At 36.6% G+C, this 16,937-nt stretch overlaps 1 protein-coding gene across 3 annotated transcripts; it reads left to right on the top strand.

Moving 5' to 3' along the window:
* Positions 1-4,915: 4,915 nt before the first annotated feature.
* LOC139984101 (uncharacterized) lies at positions 4,916-15,487 on the top strand. Of its 3 annotated transcripts, none has more exons than XM_071997808.1 (10): positions 4,916-5,060; positions 6,075-6,355; positions 7,179-7,292; positions 7,616-7,749; positions 8,085-8,181; positions 8,774-8,935; positions 9,440-9,663; positions 11,750-12,014; positions 12,526-12,762; positions 13,413-15,487. In XM_071997808.1, exons 2-10 carry the CDS (start codon positions 6,115-6,117, stop codon positions 14,045-14,047), a joined length of 2,109 nt encoding a protein of 702 aa, XP_071853909.1. In that variant the 5' UTR covers positions 4,916-5,060; positions 6,075-6,114; the 3' UTR covers positions 14,048-15,487. The 3 variants fall into 3 exon arrangements, with proteins under 3 accessions (XP_071853909.1, XP_071853907.1, XP_071853908.1); XM_071997806.1 differs by having other exon boundaries at positions 5,031-5,165; XM_071997807.1 differs by lacking the exon at positions 4,916-5,060 and adding an exon at positions 5,067-5,246.
* Positions 15,488-16,937: the final 1,450 nt, after the last annotated feature.

Below are 16,937 nucleotides of genomic sequence, written 5' to 3' on the forward strand. Positions count from 1 at the left end.
GAAACATCCCCAAATCGCGGAATACAAAGTCGAAGTTACGTTCTAATACAAAGAAATAGTTAAAAATTAGGGGAGACAAAATGTCAACCTCGATAAAAAGCTGACATTTTTAGATTTAAGAGTCTTCATTTGGAATAAGAAGTCGAAAGTTTGATTCAAGTCGGAAATCGAAGTTCTGAGATCAATAGTAGCAGATTTTCGATATAAACATCGAAATTTTGACATTCTATAAGGAAAAACCGTGTAAAGGTAAAATATAATTTGGAGTAATTAGTCAAAGTTTGATAAGAAAATAATTCGAACTTTGCAGAAAAATAAATGCAATGAATAGGTTGAAATTTTAACATAAAATCACAAGAAAAAGCCGAGAGTTTGAGGATATGGTAGAAATATCAGAAAGAAGTAGAAATTTCGAGATTTTAGTCCATGTTCCATCCGGCATATTCGCAAAATATATTAAAATTGAAGGATTTGTGACACAAGTTTGCTGCTAGTTATTTACTGCTAGGATTTTTTGGGAAGATAGATGCCCTTTAAACCATAGATTTTCATCATGCGTGAAAGATCGATCGCCTTCGCTTTGATTTAGGCAGTGTAATGGATAATAGCGATAATATTCGCACACCAATCTGCAGCTAAAAAACGAGATAAATAATTGGGAAATCGTACGAATCGCACTTATCAAGTAGCGTTTCAAAGTAGCAGTGAGCTATACTGTATAGGCTTATATCTCGCACACCCATAGCACACTGTAGTATATGCCTATACTAGTTGAGCCATGGTGTAACGTTACTGTACAGAAGCCAATTAGCTATCTTCGTGAATATTTTGGCAGATGTTTTATCTTTATTTGTTTGAGACACTACAGTAGACCTAGCTGCGTATTACAATTCGGCGACATGTTTTACTTTGTTCATAACTTACTTTTTGTGGAAAAAAGTTTATAATCCAGACGGCACAGAAACATACTTTTCCAATGTGCAATTACTTATCACCATGTCACTGTCCAGGTGCCTAGCATTTTGCTCATATAGAAAGTATTGATGTTGCAGATATGTACTATGCATGGAGATTTGAACAGCAGTCTAGCGGCGAGTGAATTTTGCGTTTTGCCGAGTAGATTTTTAGTCACGGTCGCCAAATAGCGCCTACATTTAAGAACATTTGTCAGACCTGAAAATCTTTAAAACATGATTTATCATGGCTAGTCTTGGATACTTTTCATAGGCTACATATGTTCAATGGATTTGCCATATAGTATAAGAATCCTGTTGATTGTGAGGTCAAATCTCATTTGAGGTCAAACTGAAATCTAAAAAGCCTTTTCCAAATATATCTAACGATTGGAATCGTTGATACTTCTCATACTTGGTGTATGGATGCATCACATTGAGTACAAGACTGTTGTTTTTGATAGAGGTGTGTATTGCCACGTGTGTTTACAATGTCATAGTGTAATTGTTCATCAACATATTGGTTCGGGCCATTCATATTGTAACATTTATTTCAGTGGTTAACAAGCAGGAGTCTAGTGCAATGAAGTCATCGAAACCTCAATGCATTTTGCGCTGACAATACCAGTGCTTTGAGAAGGGAGTTGTTATGGAACTCTCTGCTTTGAGAGCATGATATTAGAGTACAGTTTAGAGAGGTACCAGCATTAGGAAATTGTCCCAACTGGCTGAATTGTTTGTCACCGTATCTGAATATTCAATGTGACATCACCATGGTTTGTTGGTTACCGTGTCCAAAGAATGCAATAGCTTCATGACATATAGTTGTCACATCGATTAACATGTGATAGCATCACGGGCAATTGGGGTCATCTACTAAATTTTACAATATTTTATGCTCATAGAGCACCATAACGACAAGTTTACGGTCTCTTCACTTATAATGAACATGTCAAGAAAGGGGATTTCCATCCATCTGTGAAAAATAGTTAATTTTTTCTTCTTTATTCCAGTATGAAAAATTTATACAAAATTTATAAAAAGGACACGTAATAATGATACATAAAAGACGTAAAAATGTACAATCATGAAAACATGAGCAAATAAGAAATAAGATGGAGGATTAGAAGTTTGAAAGATTAAAAGGATTATAACAGAGATTCTAAAAAAAAACATTTTGAATATAAATGGCTGCTCTGTAGATAAATGAGTTCTTAAAAAGCATAATTCTTAAAGTTGGCAAGATAGTAGGATTTCGTAAATTGTACTTGTTGGTTCTATTGCACAGAGAGATCAACTCGGAGTGAAGTGGGTGATCTTTAGAACTATGTATATTCTTAGCTAGTCTTATGAATTCATTTTTCCAGCAGTGTTTACAATTACCAACCAGGCTTTCATAGTCAAGTAGAAGGTGATACCAGACAGGAACTGCATACACAATGACTGGCAGAATTGATGAGTTGAAAACCTTATCTCTTACATTAGAAAGAAAATAAGGAGTAATGTATGCCAACGTTGATACAATATAATACAACTTGGCGTCAATGTCAACTCCTAAGTACATAGTATGAGATACCCGCTCAACAATGGAGCATTGAACATAAGTTTTTTGATCCCTGGTCTGAATGAGACCTTGATGTTTAATGTTAATGTTCTCAAAAATGATTTCTTTAGATTTCTTAGGATTAAGTAAGAGGTTCTTCTGCTCATATACAAATTGGCCATATTATCAATACATGATTTATAGTCATTTTGATTTTCAAGGTGTGTCTGCTTTGAAATGGTACGGGATATAGCTGTATCATCAGCGTACTTAATTACATTACACCCCAGAGAAGAACGTATATCCTTTGTGCATATTGTAAAGAGTAGCGCAGATAGAGGACCTCCCTGGGGGACTCCCACTGTAATCTTTGATTCCCCTGAATAACCTTTCTGTAGCTGCCTTGACTTGTCGGGACCATCCTTGTACAAAATTAGCCTATAATAAGCCATGGCTCATCGATAAAACTACACAAACCTTGGATTAAACGATTTGGTAAACCCGTATTAAAAGCACTTGAAAAATCTAAAAATTAAAACTTTAGTGACTGTTGTGTCACTCTGATTTAAACCAGAAACAACAAAATGTACGAGCTTGAGTATAGCATCTGTGCAGGACACGTCTTAATGAAATAAACAATCAAATATCATTAATAATTGCGACACGAGTTTATTGAAAGCACAAGGCACTGTCCTCTTGCTGCAATGTTACCAGATTCAAATATTGCAATTAGTCACCATCACTCATAGGCTGTGATATCACTAGAATAAAAAAACAAATCGCTGTTTTTCCCAGCAACTAGATCGCAGTAGAAATAAGCAGGCAGCAAGCACACATACTTATTCACATATGAAAATGAGAACTTACATGCAAAAAGTTTGTCAAACTAAAACTCAACCAGCTATGGTATTTCCTAAATACATTTGGCATGGCAAAGTTTTGTCGAAAGCTACAAACTGCCTTACACGAAATGCACATAAATTTAGGTTTGCTGTTGTGTTTTGATCCAGGAACAATGCAACATGACATTTCTTGTTAATTAAACAAACATGTCTTTGCATGGTGACTTGACTGTCAAGATTGACTGAAACAACATGATATGTTTGACAAACAATGGTTGAGTTCATTTTCTGCAACGTTCAGAAGATAGCATAATATGAACCCTGCTGAAGGATAACTAGTTCATGCCACAACAAATTCCTTTTCACAGTGAAGGAAACCATTTTAGACTAAATTGATCTGTCAATAAATGAACATAACATATGACACCTGTGATTTGCAAAGGGCATATTTCTAGAGCAATTTATTTTAATATTTAATGACTTATTTTAACATTGTTTACTAATAATTAGGCTAGTAGCAAACTTCTTCTTGATTAACTATATGATTAGTTGGCAAAAATATGATAATTATGACGGTAACATGAGCCTACCTACATACCTACAAATATCTACAAACCTTTTCTGCCACCCCCTTTTCTAATCATCATTGAACAACCATTGCAATTGTTATTCTGCGGCATGCATACAGTGTTTTCTCAATTGACTTGAATTGCAATAAATAATAACATTGAGTTGCTCACAACCAAAGAAATTCCATGAGGACTTAGACAGGACCCACCGGGACGCGAATTTGTTTTTCCCAAACAGGTTTGCAATTACGGAGTTTTCAGCCAATCAGATTGCCCGTGACGTCAGCATCAATAATGACCATCGCTTGGAAGTTCGAAGACATATACTGAGTTACACACTGACACTTGATTCAGTCTAGTTAAGGGGTTTCCCTTCAACGCCCTAACTTTACTTTTAATGATTGGATTGCATGTTGACCTCACTTATATGATACATATACGCTACATTCTATTTGGTTCGTGTTTACGTGATCCAAGTGAATATACGAAAAACAGTATAGTGTATAGTATGATATATTTCCGTCACTGCACTGTGTACATAGTTATAATACATATAGGCCTACAGCGCATGTGTGATGCACCCTGTACGAAACTTTCACTGTGCGATGTTATCGATTAATGCCTTCACAGAAAACTCGCGATCAAAGTAGATCATAAATACTAGTGTGCTAAATATGTCTAAACCAATTTCAAACATATCTAAACATGTGCGAAAAGCTACGGATAATATTGAACGGGTATATCTTCGTTGCAACAAATGGATGCAGAACCTCGAAGTGAAGGTTTCTATGGTGATGACGTAGCTTTTCCGACCAATCATGAACGACTATTTACGCACACTTGCAAACCTGTTTTGGGAAAAAAAATCGCCACCGGGACACTTAACCATCAGAATTAATCAATACTCTGAATGTAAGCTAGGTTAGACTATGAAAGTGATGTTAAAAGAATAAATAATTGATCTCCTTCAGCAAGCTTCGAAAAATGTAGATGTATTTTCAGACGTCTAGAAGAAAGCCTGGGGTCGCGCCTCATGATAATTTGCGTACCGTCGATCTAAATAAACAAAAACGGCTTGCCATAGTTGCTCCCCGGATGAAAACAAACCACCCTGGCTAGCACATGCAGACGACGCAGCAATGTTAGCGTTTAGGTACGAGCGCAACTTCTCTACGTTGTCTCGTGTACATTCAATGTTGCGAGACATAAAATTAAGTCTAGAACCACAGACTGCTAATGAAATTAATGCATTATTCAGGTGATGAGATCACAGCTGGGTATCTTAGTACATAGACACAATGTTAATTGACCTGAATAAGGGTATTGCAGTTTAGGCTAGGTAATAGTAACAAGGCTACTGATATTCATGCAATACTAGCTTAGGCCTAGCCTGTCAGTGTTACTTTTTACTAGGCTTAACTAATAATACTCAAATAGTAATACTAATTTGGCCGTGGCTATTCTTACGACTAGTCGTAACAATTATTTGTAAACTATTCTTACGACAAAGGCGAATTCAAGCGCAGTAAAGTAAATAAAGCAACTGCGCATGTTGTAGGGGTAACCCTAACTTTAACCCTAAACCCCAATCCTAACACTAACCCTAACCGGAAATTATTGTTACTCCTGGTTGTAAAAAAATAGTTCTCCTGTCATAAAAATAGCAACTGCGCATGCGTAGTCGGAAATTATTCTTACGAACAGTCGCAAGAATAGCCACTTTGTACTACTTTTGCCAACCCAGGCTATTTCATGTTTTTTTTGCCTCTTTGAAGGATGGGTTGGGGGGGGGGGCTAGGGAAAGGAGGGTGCTAGGCTATAATCTCTCAACCTCGGTCCTCCCCCAGCTCCTTGGAACAAAAGCATACATGGTTTTAATTTCTGAATAATTTCACAAAGTGTCAAGCATTCTTTTCTTGGAAGTTCTTATGCACTTGTTATTAGGAAATGTGCTTTGAGGATGGTAGTAAAATGCTCGTTTAAGTTTGAATATGGGTGACCATGATTTGATTGCATATTTTATCTGTGGGCAATGCTTTTGAACTTTGAACACTGTCATTGCCATCCAATGTAGCAAATAGACTAAAACTGTCTGACAGATTATATGACAACTTTGGTGCTTCAAATACAAGTGCCAAAGTAACATCGTCAATATGTTTCTTTGTAGCTGATTGAATAAAGCTGAAGTACTACTTCCTGGCACTTGCATGGTATCATTAGTATGGTCTTTTGTGAGAATGGAGGCTGGTGCCACAAGTGGGATCTACCATGAAACTTCACTAGAAGTAAGCTTTGGTACTCCCCTCTTCCTGTTTTGCTGTTTTCGAACTACTGGCTCAAATCTCTTAACTGATGAAGTATCCGAAGTTGCAATGAAATGTTGGCCATATCAAGAGCATGTCCCCAGCTTCCACTACCAAATTCTTACTCATCAGACCACATACATTGGTAAGCAATTGTACTCTACTCTTGTATGTGGTTAGAAGAAATGCACAGCTACTGGGAGTTATTGAAGAGATTATGTGTGTGGAGGACCATTCTCCCACTGTGATCCTGCTACGTGGACTAGTTGCAGGTTTAGCCAGTCAAAATAGATTGTGTTCAATCAACCATATTTCGAGTTATGGAAAATGTATTGAGATGGGGTTTTCAAGTTTTATATTGTTTGCCACCAGAGAAGCCCTTTAAGCCATGTAGAGGATTGGGCCACAAACACTAAATTGTCTTCAAAGGTGATATCTTTGCTGCCTAACCATGATGCATTGCACAAGTTTATAACTAGTTCTTCTGTAGTTATATATCCGGGCAAAATAAAAACCTATGAGGAAGGATGCACATTTTAAATACCACAAAGAAACATGAAATTCTTACTTTTTTGATTAAATGATCAAGTTTCTTTCTGTTTCTGAGCCTCTGGATTTTGGCAACATTTGATCCTTAATTGTACCCATTCTCCTTCAGCAAAGCTTTCTGTTGAGAGTGCTTTCATTCAAAATGGTTGCCTCTTACATGTGTAGCTTTTCAAGCTGTCAGAATCTTGTGAATTCTACTTTATATTAGTTCTTTCTCATAACATACATATATCACCTTTGTGTCTTGGCTACTTTTCTAGACGCTGCATCAACATGAAAGTGCATCACTGCTTCATTATGGGTGCATGTACTTTTACCTCAATAATTACAATTTATATATTGAGATATGTCATATAGATGGTCAACGTCCATGGGAATTACTAATTTCTCTGCTTTTTTAACAATTTGTGATCATTTAGCTAGTAATTGTAAGAAACATGGCCGGTTACCGCATGCTGTGAGGGAGCTGTGCTTGTGGATAGAGAGAACTGTGAAGGAGGCGAGTGTGACCTTGCAAGAAAACCTGTACCCAGGTAAGCATATAGAAGGTAGACATGATAAACATCATCTTGTTTATTCTCTTGACCGAAAATTCAAACCTCTATCTAGTTTATATCTTACAACAGGAATTTCTAAGAATTCACTCTCATGTACATAAAATAACACCTAACTTGACATAGACTATCAGAAAAAAGGAAAATACATAGGTAACTGTGCTTTAGAGGATGGATTTTTTCCTGCATTTTAAGCATCTATAATGACAAAATTTTCAAGTTATTATCAGAATTGATCATTCATTTTCTTTTCTGTTTTTTCTTTCTTTTATCATCTATTCATATGACATCTTGATTTGAAGTTTTGCTTTCTCACGGGGGCGATAGTGTGGATTTCCTCTTTTTCTTCCGGAGTCTTGCCAAGCAAGGACTAGATTTGTCATGTTTGGCCAACTTGAAGATTCATTTCACTGATCCTGTCCCACTTTTAGAGTTGGTAAGTCCATTGATATCAAAATGAACTCTGCTTTGAATTTCTAGTTTTTTTTTTATTTCTAATTTAAGGAGTGTATTTAATTTAATAAAAAAATTAAAACATTTGACAACCTGTCATCATGAAACATAAAAATATTGCAAAAGTGGGACAATAACTGCAGGAAAATGACCCTACGAATACATATCTCAGAGGTGATGAGAGTCTAAATAAGGAGCTTGGATTTGGCATTTTTACCAGACAACAGCGTTTTTTGGACATTTGTAGATATTTTTGTGATTCCTTTTGCATTCCTTCATGTTATACTCCTTACTCTATGAGTCTGTCTATCTTTGCAGCTGAAACTTCGACGCCATCCTCTGATTGTTGAAAGCAAATACCTCACACTGGGATCCCTCCTAAATGACTGGTTTCCAGGTCACTTTGACCCTGCAGGTAAGACATACTTCAACACTGAATGGCAGTGATTCCTAGTGCTTTGACTCCTGGTGCCATATTACTTATTCAACTGCATGGTTTTCAGCTTTTCTTGAACCCTGGCTATAAGGCATACTGATCAGATACTGATAGTTGATTTTTTTTAAATCTCGCCATATGGAGTCTCTACTCCATGACAGCTCTTCCGCTGATCTCTGACCTCACAGGTAGAACAAACTTTATCTCTGATCTAAAGTCATTTTGAATATCTTATCTCCCGGTGTCCAAAATTCAGTGGACCCCAAAATATGATATACTTTACTTGTGATCAGGGTGACCCAGGATCTATATCTGTCCACAGAAATGCAAGAAACAAAAGAAGGAAGAATTGTTCCTCTTCAGTTATTATTTGAATGTAATCTTTGGGTAGTTGTTAGTTAGTCATAGCTAGCTCTCTGACTGTCCATCTCTATGCCAAAAGAAAATGAGTACGTAACTGAATTAACTGAATTAACAAATAAAATGAAAGAAACGGTCTTGAAATGATTAGAAGACTATCAGTTATTTATAATTGCATGTGAATTGCAGGTAAATACTCTTTGCCTTTCAGATTTGAATCATCTTCCATCCAGAGCTGCTCTGACTGCCCAGCTATATACACAGACTTCTCTTTATCCAGTACTAAATAAAGTGCCAATATACAACATTGCCGAATGGAATCAATACTATCAAGACGCAGTCAATTACAAACAGGATAAAAGAGAACTTGAATGTGAGTAAAGGTCAAGTAGTCAGCTCCTTCAGGGAGTACTTTATCTGGTGACGTATTACAAAGTGCAAAATGTTGATGTCGCATGACTTGATCAGAGTAACCAACGGATACGACCCAATGAGAAAGTAGTACTTTAATCTTTTAAAAGCAAAAGTAAAAGGGTCACCCTATTTCTGTAGGATTTTGTTGATCAACACCAAACTGAAGACATGTTACTATAGATATACACCTATGCAATATAAAATGGATTTCATGATTATCCAGAAAAAAAATGTTCAAGTTATGCAGACAGGGGTGTCAATAGCCAGGTTAGAACCCTAGGACAATTATATTTTCAGATCCCCGTAATTTTTCCTTAGGTATATTTTGAAAACACCAGTTATAATGCCTTGTTACAGTCGTAGACTTTGTACATGACAGTTATTGTTCCTATCCAAGTTATTTAGGTATACGTGCTAAGTGCAATATTTTAGTAAAGAAAGAAATTCCTTCTTTGGTTTACAGCTCATATGCCTAAACACATCAAGGAGGTTCAGTCAAAGTTTGCTGTTCGCTCAATACTGAGGGCGGGCTATAACTGGACAAAGTTGTTGGAGCTTTACAAGTCGTGTTCTTCTCCGCTGCAATTCCGCCAAGAGCTACGTGACATGGATGTTCAGTCTTCCACTGCTCGAGCTATTGCTTGGATGGTGACCGACATGAAACTGGAACAAAATGGATCAAGACCAGTAAGTCATTTAGTAAACTTAAAAGGTACTTGTGTGTCCCTGTATCTACTTCTACTGCTGTAATGGATCAAGACCAGTAAGTCATTTAGTAAACTTAAACGGTTCTTGTGTGACCCTGTATCAACTTCTACTGCTGTAATGGATCAAGACCAGTAAGTCATTTAGTAAACTTAAACGGTTCTTGTGTGTCCCTGTATCTACTTCTACTGCTGTAATGGATCAAGACCAGTAAGTCATTTAGTAAACTTAAACGGTTCTTGTGTGTCCCTGTATCTACTTCTACTGCTGTAATGGATCAAGACCAGTAAGTCATTTAGTAAACTTAAACGGTTCTTGTGTGTCCCTGTATCTACTTCTACTGCTGTAATGGATCAAGACCAGTAAGTCATTTAGTAAACTTAAACGGTTCTTGTGTGTCCCTGTATCTACTTCTACTGCTGTAATGGATCAAGACCAGTAAGTCATTTAGTAAACTTAAACGGTTCTTGTGTGTCCCTGTATCTACTTCTACTGCTGTAATGGATCAAGACCAGTAAGTCATTTAGTAAACTTAAACGGTTCTTGTGTGTCCCTGTATCTACTTCTACTGCTGTAATGGATCAAGACCAGTAAGTCATTTAGTAAACTTAAACGGTTCTTGTGTGTCCCTGTATCTACTTCTACTGCTGTAATGGATCAAGACCAGTAAGTCATTTAGTAAACTTAAACGGTTCTTGTGTGTCCCTGTATCTACTTCTACTGCTGTAATGGATCAAGACCAGTAAGTCATTTAGTAAACTTAAACGGTTCTTGTGTGTCCCTGTATCTACTTCTACTGCTGTAATGGATCAAGACCAGTAAGTCATTTAGTAAACTTAAACGGTTCTTGTGTGTCCCTGTATCTACTTCTACTGCTGTAATGGATCAAGACCAGTAGGTCATTTAGTAAACTTAAACGGTACTTGTGTGTCCCTGTATCTACTTCTACTGCTGTAATGGATCAAGACCAGTAAGTCATTTAGTAAACTTAAACGGTTCTTGTGTGTCCCTGTATCTACTTCTACTGCTGTAATGGATCAAGACCAGTAAGTCATTTAGTAAACTTAAACGGTTCTTGTGTGTCCCTGTATCTACTTCTACTGCTGTAATGGATCAAGACCAGTAAGTCATTTAGTAAACTTAAACGGTTCTTGTGTGTCCCTGTATCTACTTCTACTGCTGTAATGGATCAAGACCAGTAAGTCATTTAGTAAACTTAAACGGTTCTTGTGTGTCCCTGTATCTACTTCTACTGCTGTAATGGATCAAGACCAGTAAGTCATTTAGTAAACTTAAACGGTTCTTGTGTGTCCCTGTATCTACTTCTACTGCTGTAATGGATCAAGACCAGTAAGTCATTTAGTAAACTTAAACGGTTCTTGTCGGTCCCTGTATCTACTTTCTACTGCTGCAATGGATCAAGACCAGTAAGTCATTTAGTAAACTTAAACGGTTCTTGTGTGTCCCTGTATCTACTTCTACTGCTGTAATTTCTAGGACAACTTCCTTAATGTTTTTGAATGCCCCCATACACCTATCATTTGCCCCATAGTCAGTGTTGTAGCCGAGTACAGCACATTTAGAGTCATATTCAATGTCTGAGTCCTTGACGTCTGAGGTTGATCAGAGTCCGATCAGAGTTGAATCTAAATCCTTATTGACTGAGTCCAATTACCAGTTAACAATTCTTCAAGTGCTGACTGTACATGTCTCTGTTTCTACAAGTCCCAGTCCTGATTCTTCACCTAAGTCTGTTGAAGTATTTTAGTAAACTTGTTCAAAGTACAACAGTTGTAGCCTGTATATAGTCAGAGAACACAAATAATGCATTGTCTGGGAGTAATGTCTGTTGTGTATACACCAGTTACTGAAATCCACTGATCAGCAGATATCTAAAATATTTGACCAAGGGCACTATACACAGCATGTGTTGGAGACAATAGGAAGGAGATGGGGGTGGGGTGGGGTAATGAAATATCTGGCTTCATGTCATCATTGAGTTTGATACTTTAATATTCTTTTCTGACAACCTTTTCATATATGTTTCCTTTTTCCCCCTCTTTTACAGTATGTTTTGAGGATCAGAAAGCAGATGTCTCCCCAGGAATATATTGGATTTAAGGATCCCAGGGCTTACTATTTTGTATTAAGAGTTGCTAATAAGTTTCCAAAGTGTTTTCTGACCTTGGCAGATTTGGAGTTTTCGCTTGAGGATAATCCTATCGACACTCCTGAAGGGTTTTCTTTCACTCAACGTCTCTCACCAAAGTCCTTCTGTGCTACTTGTGGAGGTACCAGCCCAACTAATCCATATGGATATGACGTCAATGGCAGTAAGTGGAGAATGTTACCCACAAATCATTATTCTTTGCTATACCATGGTGATGTCATCTGTGTGGGTGTGTCGTATATGACTCCCAAGCTTGTTAAGATGTAAACTATCTCAAAGTACATCTTGGTTGAAGTTCATACTTTTATAGATATTATATTATTATTATTATTAGAGACCCTCCATTGTGAGTAGTAGAATCCTATTGAAATGGTTGGAGTTCAAAAGTCAAAGTCTGAAAAACTCATAACATAAAGCTTGAATTTAATTGATAGTTGATGTGGAGTTCTTAATGCCCCTTGTTGATTTCTTTGTATGTGTAAGTGAAGTTGTGGTATGCTGCTTCATATTAAAGCCTCACATCCCTCAGCCCCTCAAATTTTGTACCCCTTCCCCTAACCTTGCATCAACCCTCCTCTGTTGCCTCTTGTTGATGTCTGAAAGTTCTTTGAATGTACTGTCATTGTTTATCTGGTACAAACCTTGCTTTCTTAATTATCTTTTCTACCTGGAAGATGAAGTCTTTGGTCTGAATTTTGTTGATCCTGCAACATCTCAAGAATGGGAAGAAGAGGAAAAGGGTTCAATAGAAGATGTCGAGGAGAGGTTTGAGGCTTACTGTCGTTTTCAGCTAGAGAAGGAAGAGAAAGAACACAAAATAACATCCTTTGTGATGGGTTCCACGTTCAAGAAGAGCTTGCTGCTGAATCGGATGGAAGAAGAGGACTTGGAAGATGACCCAGAACCAACAGGTAGTTTTATTAAATGTCATATACACACAATTCCCTTTTCTCTATCCCTCTTACTCCCACCCCTTCGCTCTAATCTTCCCACCTCCCCCCCCCGCCCCAAAAAAAATTAGAATAGAAAGTCTTCATTGGAATACCAAATGAGTGTCAGTTATCGCCTACAAAAAAGATTTAAAAAAGTTTTATGAACATTTCTAAAAGTTTTATTTACTTCTGTGTCTTAATTTATATTGACAAATTGTTTGGAATGTGCTCCAGTGTAGTGATGACATGATTCACTCGGTCCACTGTTTAGAATGTGCTCCAATGCAGTGATGAAGTCATTCACTCGGTCCACTGTTTAGAATGTGCTCCAATGCAGCGATGACAAATTCCACTCGGTCCACTGTTTGGAATGTGCTCCAATGCAGTGATGAAATCATTCACTCGATCCACTGTTTAGAATGTACTCCAATGCAGTGATTACATGGTTCACTCGGTCCACTGTTTCAAATGCACACATAATCTGAAAATCACTGAAATAAAAGAAAACATTTCAAACTTTTACCATACAAGTCTTGTAGTTTGAAACATAAAGATGCTTAATAATTACAAGCAGTCTTGTGTTTCTTTTAAGATAAGATCTATCAGTTTCTTATTCTTCTTATCTTCAGTTTCAGAGGAGGTCAGACAGAGAGGACTTCAGGCTTGGTCATCAATGATGGAGTCCATTACAAAGCATGCAACTTCTCAGCCTAGCAAAGTACTAGAATGTGACCTGAGCTATTCTAAGAAAGGTGCAAGTAATGTTGAAGAAAGTCAGTCAAAGCCATCAAGAAAAGGTTCACGGAAAGGTGCGAGAAGAAACTTTACAAATGTCAAAAAGTGGAATAATTGCCAGGATATGAATAGGAGTAAATTGCATCCAAATCTGGAACTGGCCAAGAATGTGCCAGTGGCATTACCAAAGGAAAGAGTGGGTTGTTGGAACATTGTGAATCAATCAGAAACAGAAGAAATGTCGGTAATGAGCAAACCATCTGGGATGAGCAGGTCTGTAGGTGATAGTGGTGCATCAAAGACAGTAAGTAATAACAGAGGGAAATTATGCAAGGTCAACAAGGTCATAGAGAAGCAGAGAATTCTATTCGTGGAACATCAGTTTGGTTTAGGGGTGGACATCATATACCCTTCACTCATGAAGGTTGAATCTGAGAAATGTGAGCAAGAAAGTATTTCACTGGTCAATAAGCATCAGGCAGCAGGAAAAGTTGTTGGACTTAAGCAGATCCGCAGTCAAATTGGTTAGTATATCAGTATACCCATTGTTACCATGGTAACTGGTATTAAATAACATTCCTCCATCTGATGCAACTTGTTTTCTTTGTATTTTTGTTTAATCCGAGCAGGTTCTGTCAGTATATTTACAGCAGCTGTATGGTTTTGTTATCATTCCATATTTATCATCATAATCATCTTCCACTTATTCTCATGTTTTGGTAGATTTCTACTGAACTGTCAGCTGCATACAATTAAGCTCTGTGACTGGACACATTTGGGCAGTTTGTCATTATACCTGTAGAATCTAACCCATGTATCAGATTGATACCTAAGTATAACTCGAGAAAGATATATATTTTGCACTTTTTGTTGATGTCATGAAATATTAAGCAATCTTTCCTCAAGTTTTTCATTTGGATTTTGCCACACAGAGGCAGATTTTAGGGAAAAAATGATTCTTAACATTAAATTACTCAAAATTAGATTATATTTGATCAAGCTAGGGTACTCATCTAGAGTCTCAACCAATGAAGTTTCATTAATAGGTAAATAAAGAACTTGAGTCAAACCTGAACATTTTGTCATCCCAGAACTTCTCATTGTAACATTAAATGTAGATTAAAACAACATTGAATATTTCAAATATTAAACTGTTACCATTTGAAATGAAGTTTGAGTAGTGAAGCCAATGAACCCTAGATCTTTAATATTAAACAGGACTCATAAAATATAAGAACCAACTCAGAAAGCTGCTTTAAAAAGGGAGAAATATGTTAACAAGATTCATATCTATAATCATCATAATAACAGGGAGCAATGTCATCTTTATCTTCCATTTATTCTCATTTTCTTTTAATTACAAGTTTTATGGTTTACCTTTAGCTCTGTGACAGACCACATATTTGCAGTCTGTCATAATCTGCAAAATCAAACATATATATATATAACATGAGAACATAGGTGTCATCACTTTGTTGAACCCACAATAGTTCAAACCATAGACATCCTTACTTTTATCGCTACGATTTTGCCAAATGAACTAAAACAGCATTTCAGGTAGTAACAGTTGGTGATGTCAAAGGTTATTTAAGGAAATAACAGTTGTCAAATGTGAAAACTATATGTATCTCTCAAAGACCAGAATTTGGTCAAGGTTTATATGTGCACGGAAGGTTACTCTTATGATGGACAAAATGTTTACATATATTTATGCAGGTCAAACGTCATATGAAGTCAACAGAGATGAATACCTGAAAACAGAGTAAACATGATATCTCAAAAAGGGAATAGTGACAGTCATATTTTACACCAAGGTTATAAGGATTCACAGTGTTAAAGATTTTGATACCTTATGGAAATTCATCTTCATCATGTGTGCTGCACCTAATGTTGATCAGTGTTGGCAACTTTTATCACCTGGTAGTGCAAAAAAATGGTAAAAGAGATCATTTTAAAGTTTCCTTAAAATTACTCAAACTTACTTCTGACTTAGAGACATGCTCAGGTAATGATAAGATAATGTCTTGGTTTCAATGCTCCAATATCTGAAAAGACACAGTCTATAGTAAATAACATTCATATGATATCATGACTTAATTGTATTTACAAACATCTACTTTCAGTAGTATTTCCCTCTCACTATACCATATCACTGTACATAACAGCTGTATGTCGTTGCTTATTTCAGCTAACCAAGATTAACAGCAAATTACTATTAAAGGAGATTTCCTTCTGACCATTAAATACAGGCGGTATCCAGAAGTCATTTCAGCAATTTTCACCACTTGACAGATCAACCATTATCTAATCATCTGTAGATGTAGTGACAGAAATTGTCACAATATTTTCTTTCTGATAGAAATGGGATGTCCATTCTGGTGGCAGACTTCATGTGTTAGCCAATTCTGACAAATTAGACAAAACTGATACGATGAGCTAGTGAGTAAACTGGTTCCTTTAGAGCAATTGGGTCATTGATAATGATCTTGTTGACAGTGTTTATAAACTGGTTCCTTTAGAGCAATTGGGTCATTGATAATGATCTTGTTGACAGTGTTTATAAACTGGTTCCTTTAGAGCAATTGGGTCATTGATAATGATCTTGTTGACAGTGTTTATAAACTGGTTCCTTTAGAGCAATTGGGTCATTGATAATGATCTTGTTGACAGTGTTTATAAACTGGTTCCTTTAGAGCAATTGGGTCATTGATAATGATCTTGTTGACAGTGTTTATAAACTGGTTCCTTTAGAGCAATTGGGTGATTGATAATGATCTTGTTGACAGTGTTTATAAACTGGTTCCTTTAGAGCAATTGGGTCATTGATAATGATCTTGTTGACAGTGTTTATAAACTGGTTCCTTTAGAGCAATTGGGTCATTGATAATGATCTTGTTGACAGTGTTTATAAACTGGTTCCTTTAGAGCAATTGGGTGATTGATAATGATCTTGTTGACAGTGTTTATAAACTGGTTCCTTTAGAGCAATTGGGTCATTGATAATGATCTTGTTGACAGTGTTTATAAACTGGTTCCTTTAGAGCAATTGGGTCATTGATAATGATCTTGTTGACAGTGTTTATAAACTGGTTCCTTTAGAGCAATTGGGTCATTGATAATGATCTTGTTGACAGTGTTTATAAACTGGTTCCTTTAGAGCAATTGGGTCATTGATAATGATCTTGTTGACAGTGTTTATAAACTGGTTCCTTTAGAGCAATTGGGTCATTGATAATGATCTTGTTGACAGTGTTTATAAACTGGTTCCTTTAGAGCAATTGGGTCATTGATAATGATCTTGTTGACAGTGTTTATAAACTGGTTCCTTTAGAGCAATTGGGTCATTGATAATGATCTTGTTGACAGTGTTTATAAACTGGTTCCTTTAGAGCAATTGGGTCATTGATAATGATCTTGTT

Source organism: Apostichopus japonicus, chromosome 17, assembly GCF_037975245.1.
Source record: "Apostichopus japonicus isolate 1M-3 chromosome 17, ASM3797524v1, whole genome shotgun sequence".
NCBI classification, from domain to species: Eukaryota; Metazoa; Echinodermata; class Holothuroidea; order Aspidochirotida; family Stichopodidae; genus Apostichopus; species Apostichopus japonicus.

Bases quoted from the DNA above. Each gene is read 5' to 3' on its own strand.
- LOC139984101 (XM_071997808.1), top strand. From the start codon at position 6,115: ATGGTATCATTAGTATGGTCTTTTGTGAGAATGGAGGCTGGTGCCACA. The intron at 7,293-7,615 runs GTAAGCATATAG...CTTGATTTGAAG, and splicing joins GCAAGAAAACCTGTACCCAG to TTTTGCTTTCTCACGGGGGC. The intron at 8,936-9,439 runs GTGAGTAAAGGT...TTTGGTTTACAG, and splicing joins GGATAAAAGAGAACTTGAAT to CTCATATGCCTAAACACATC.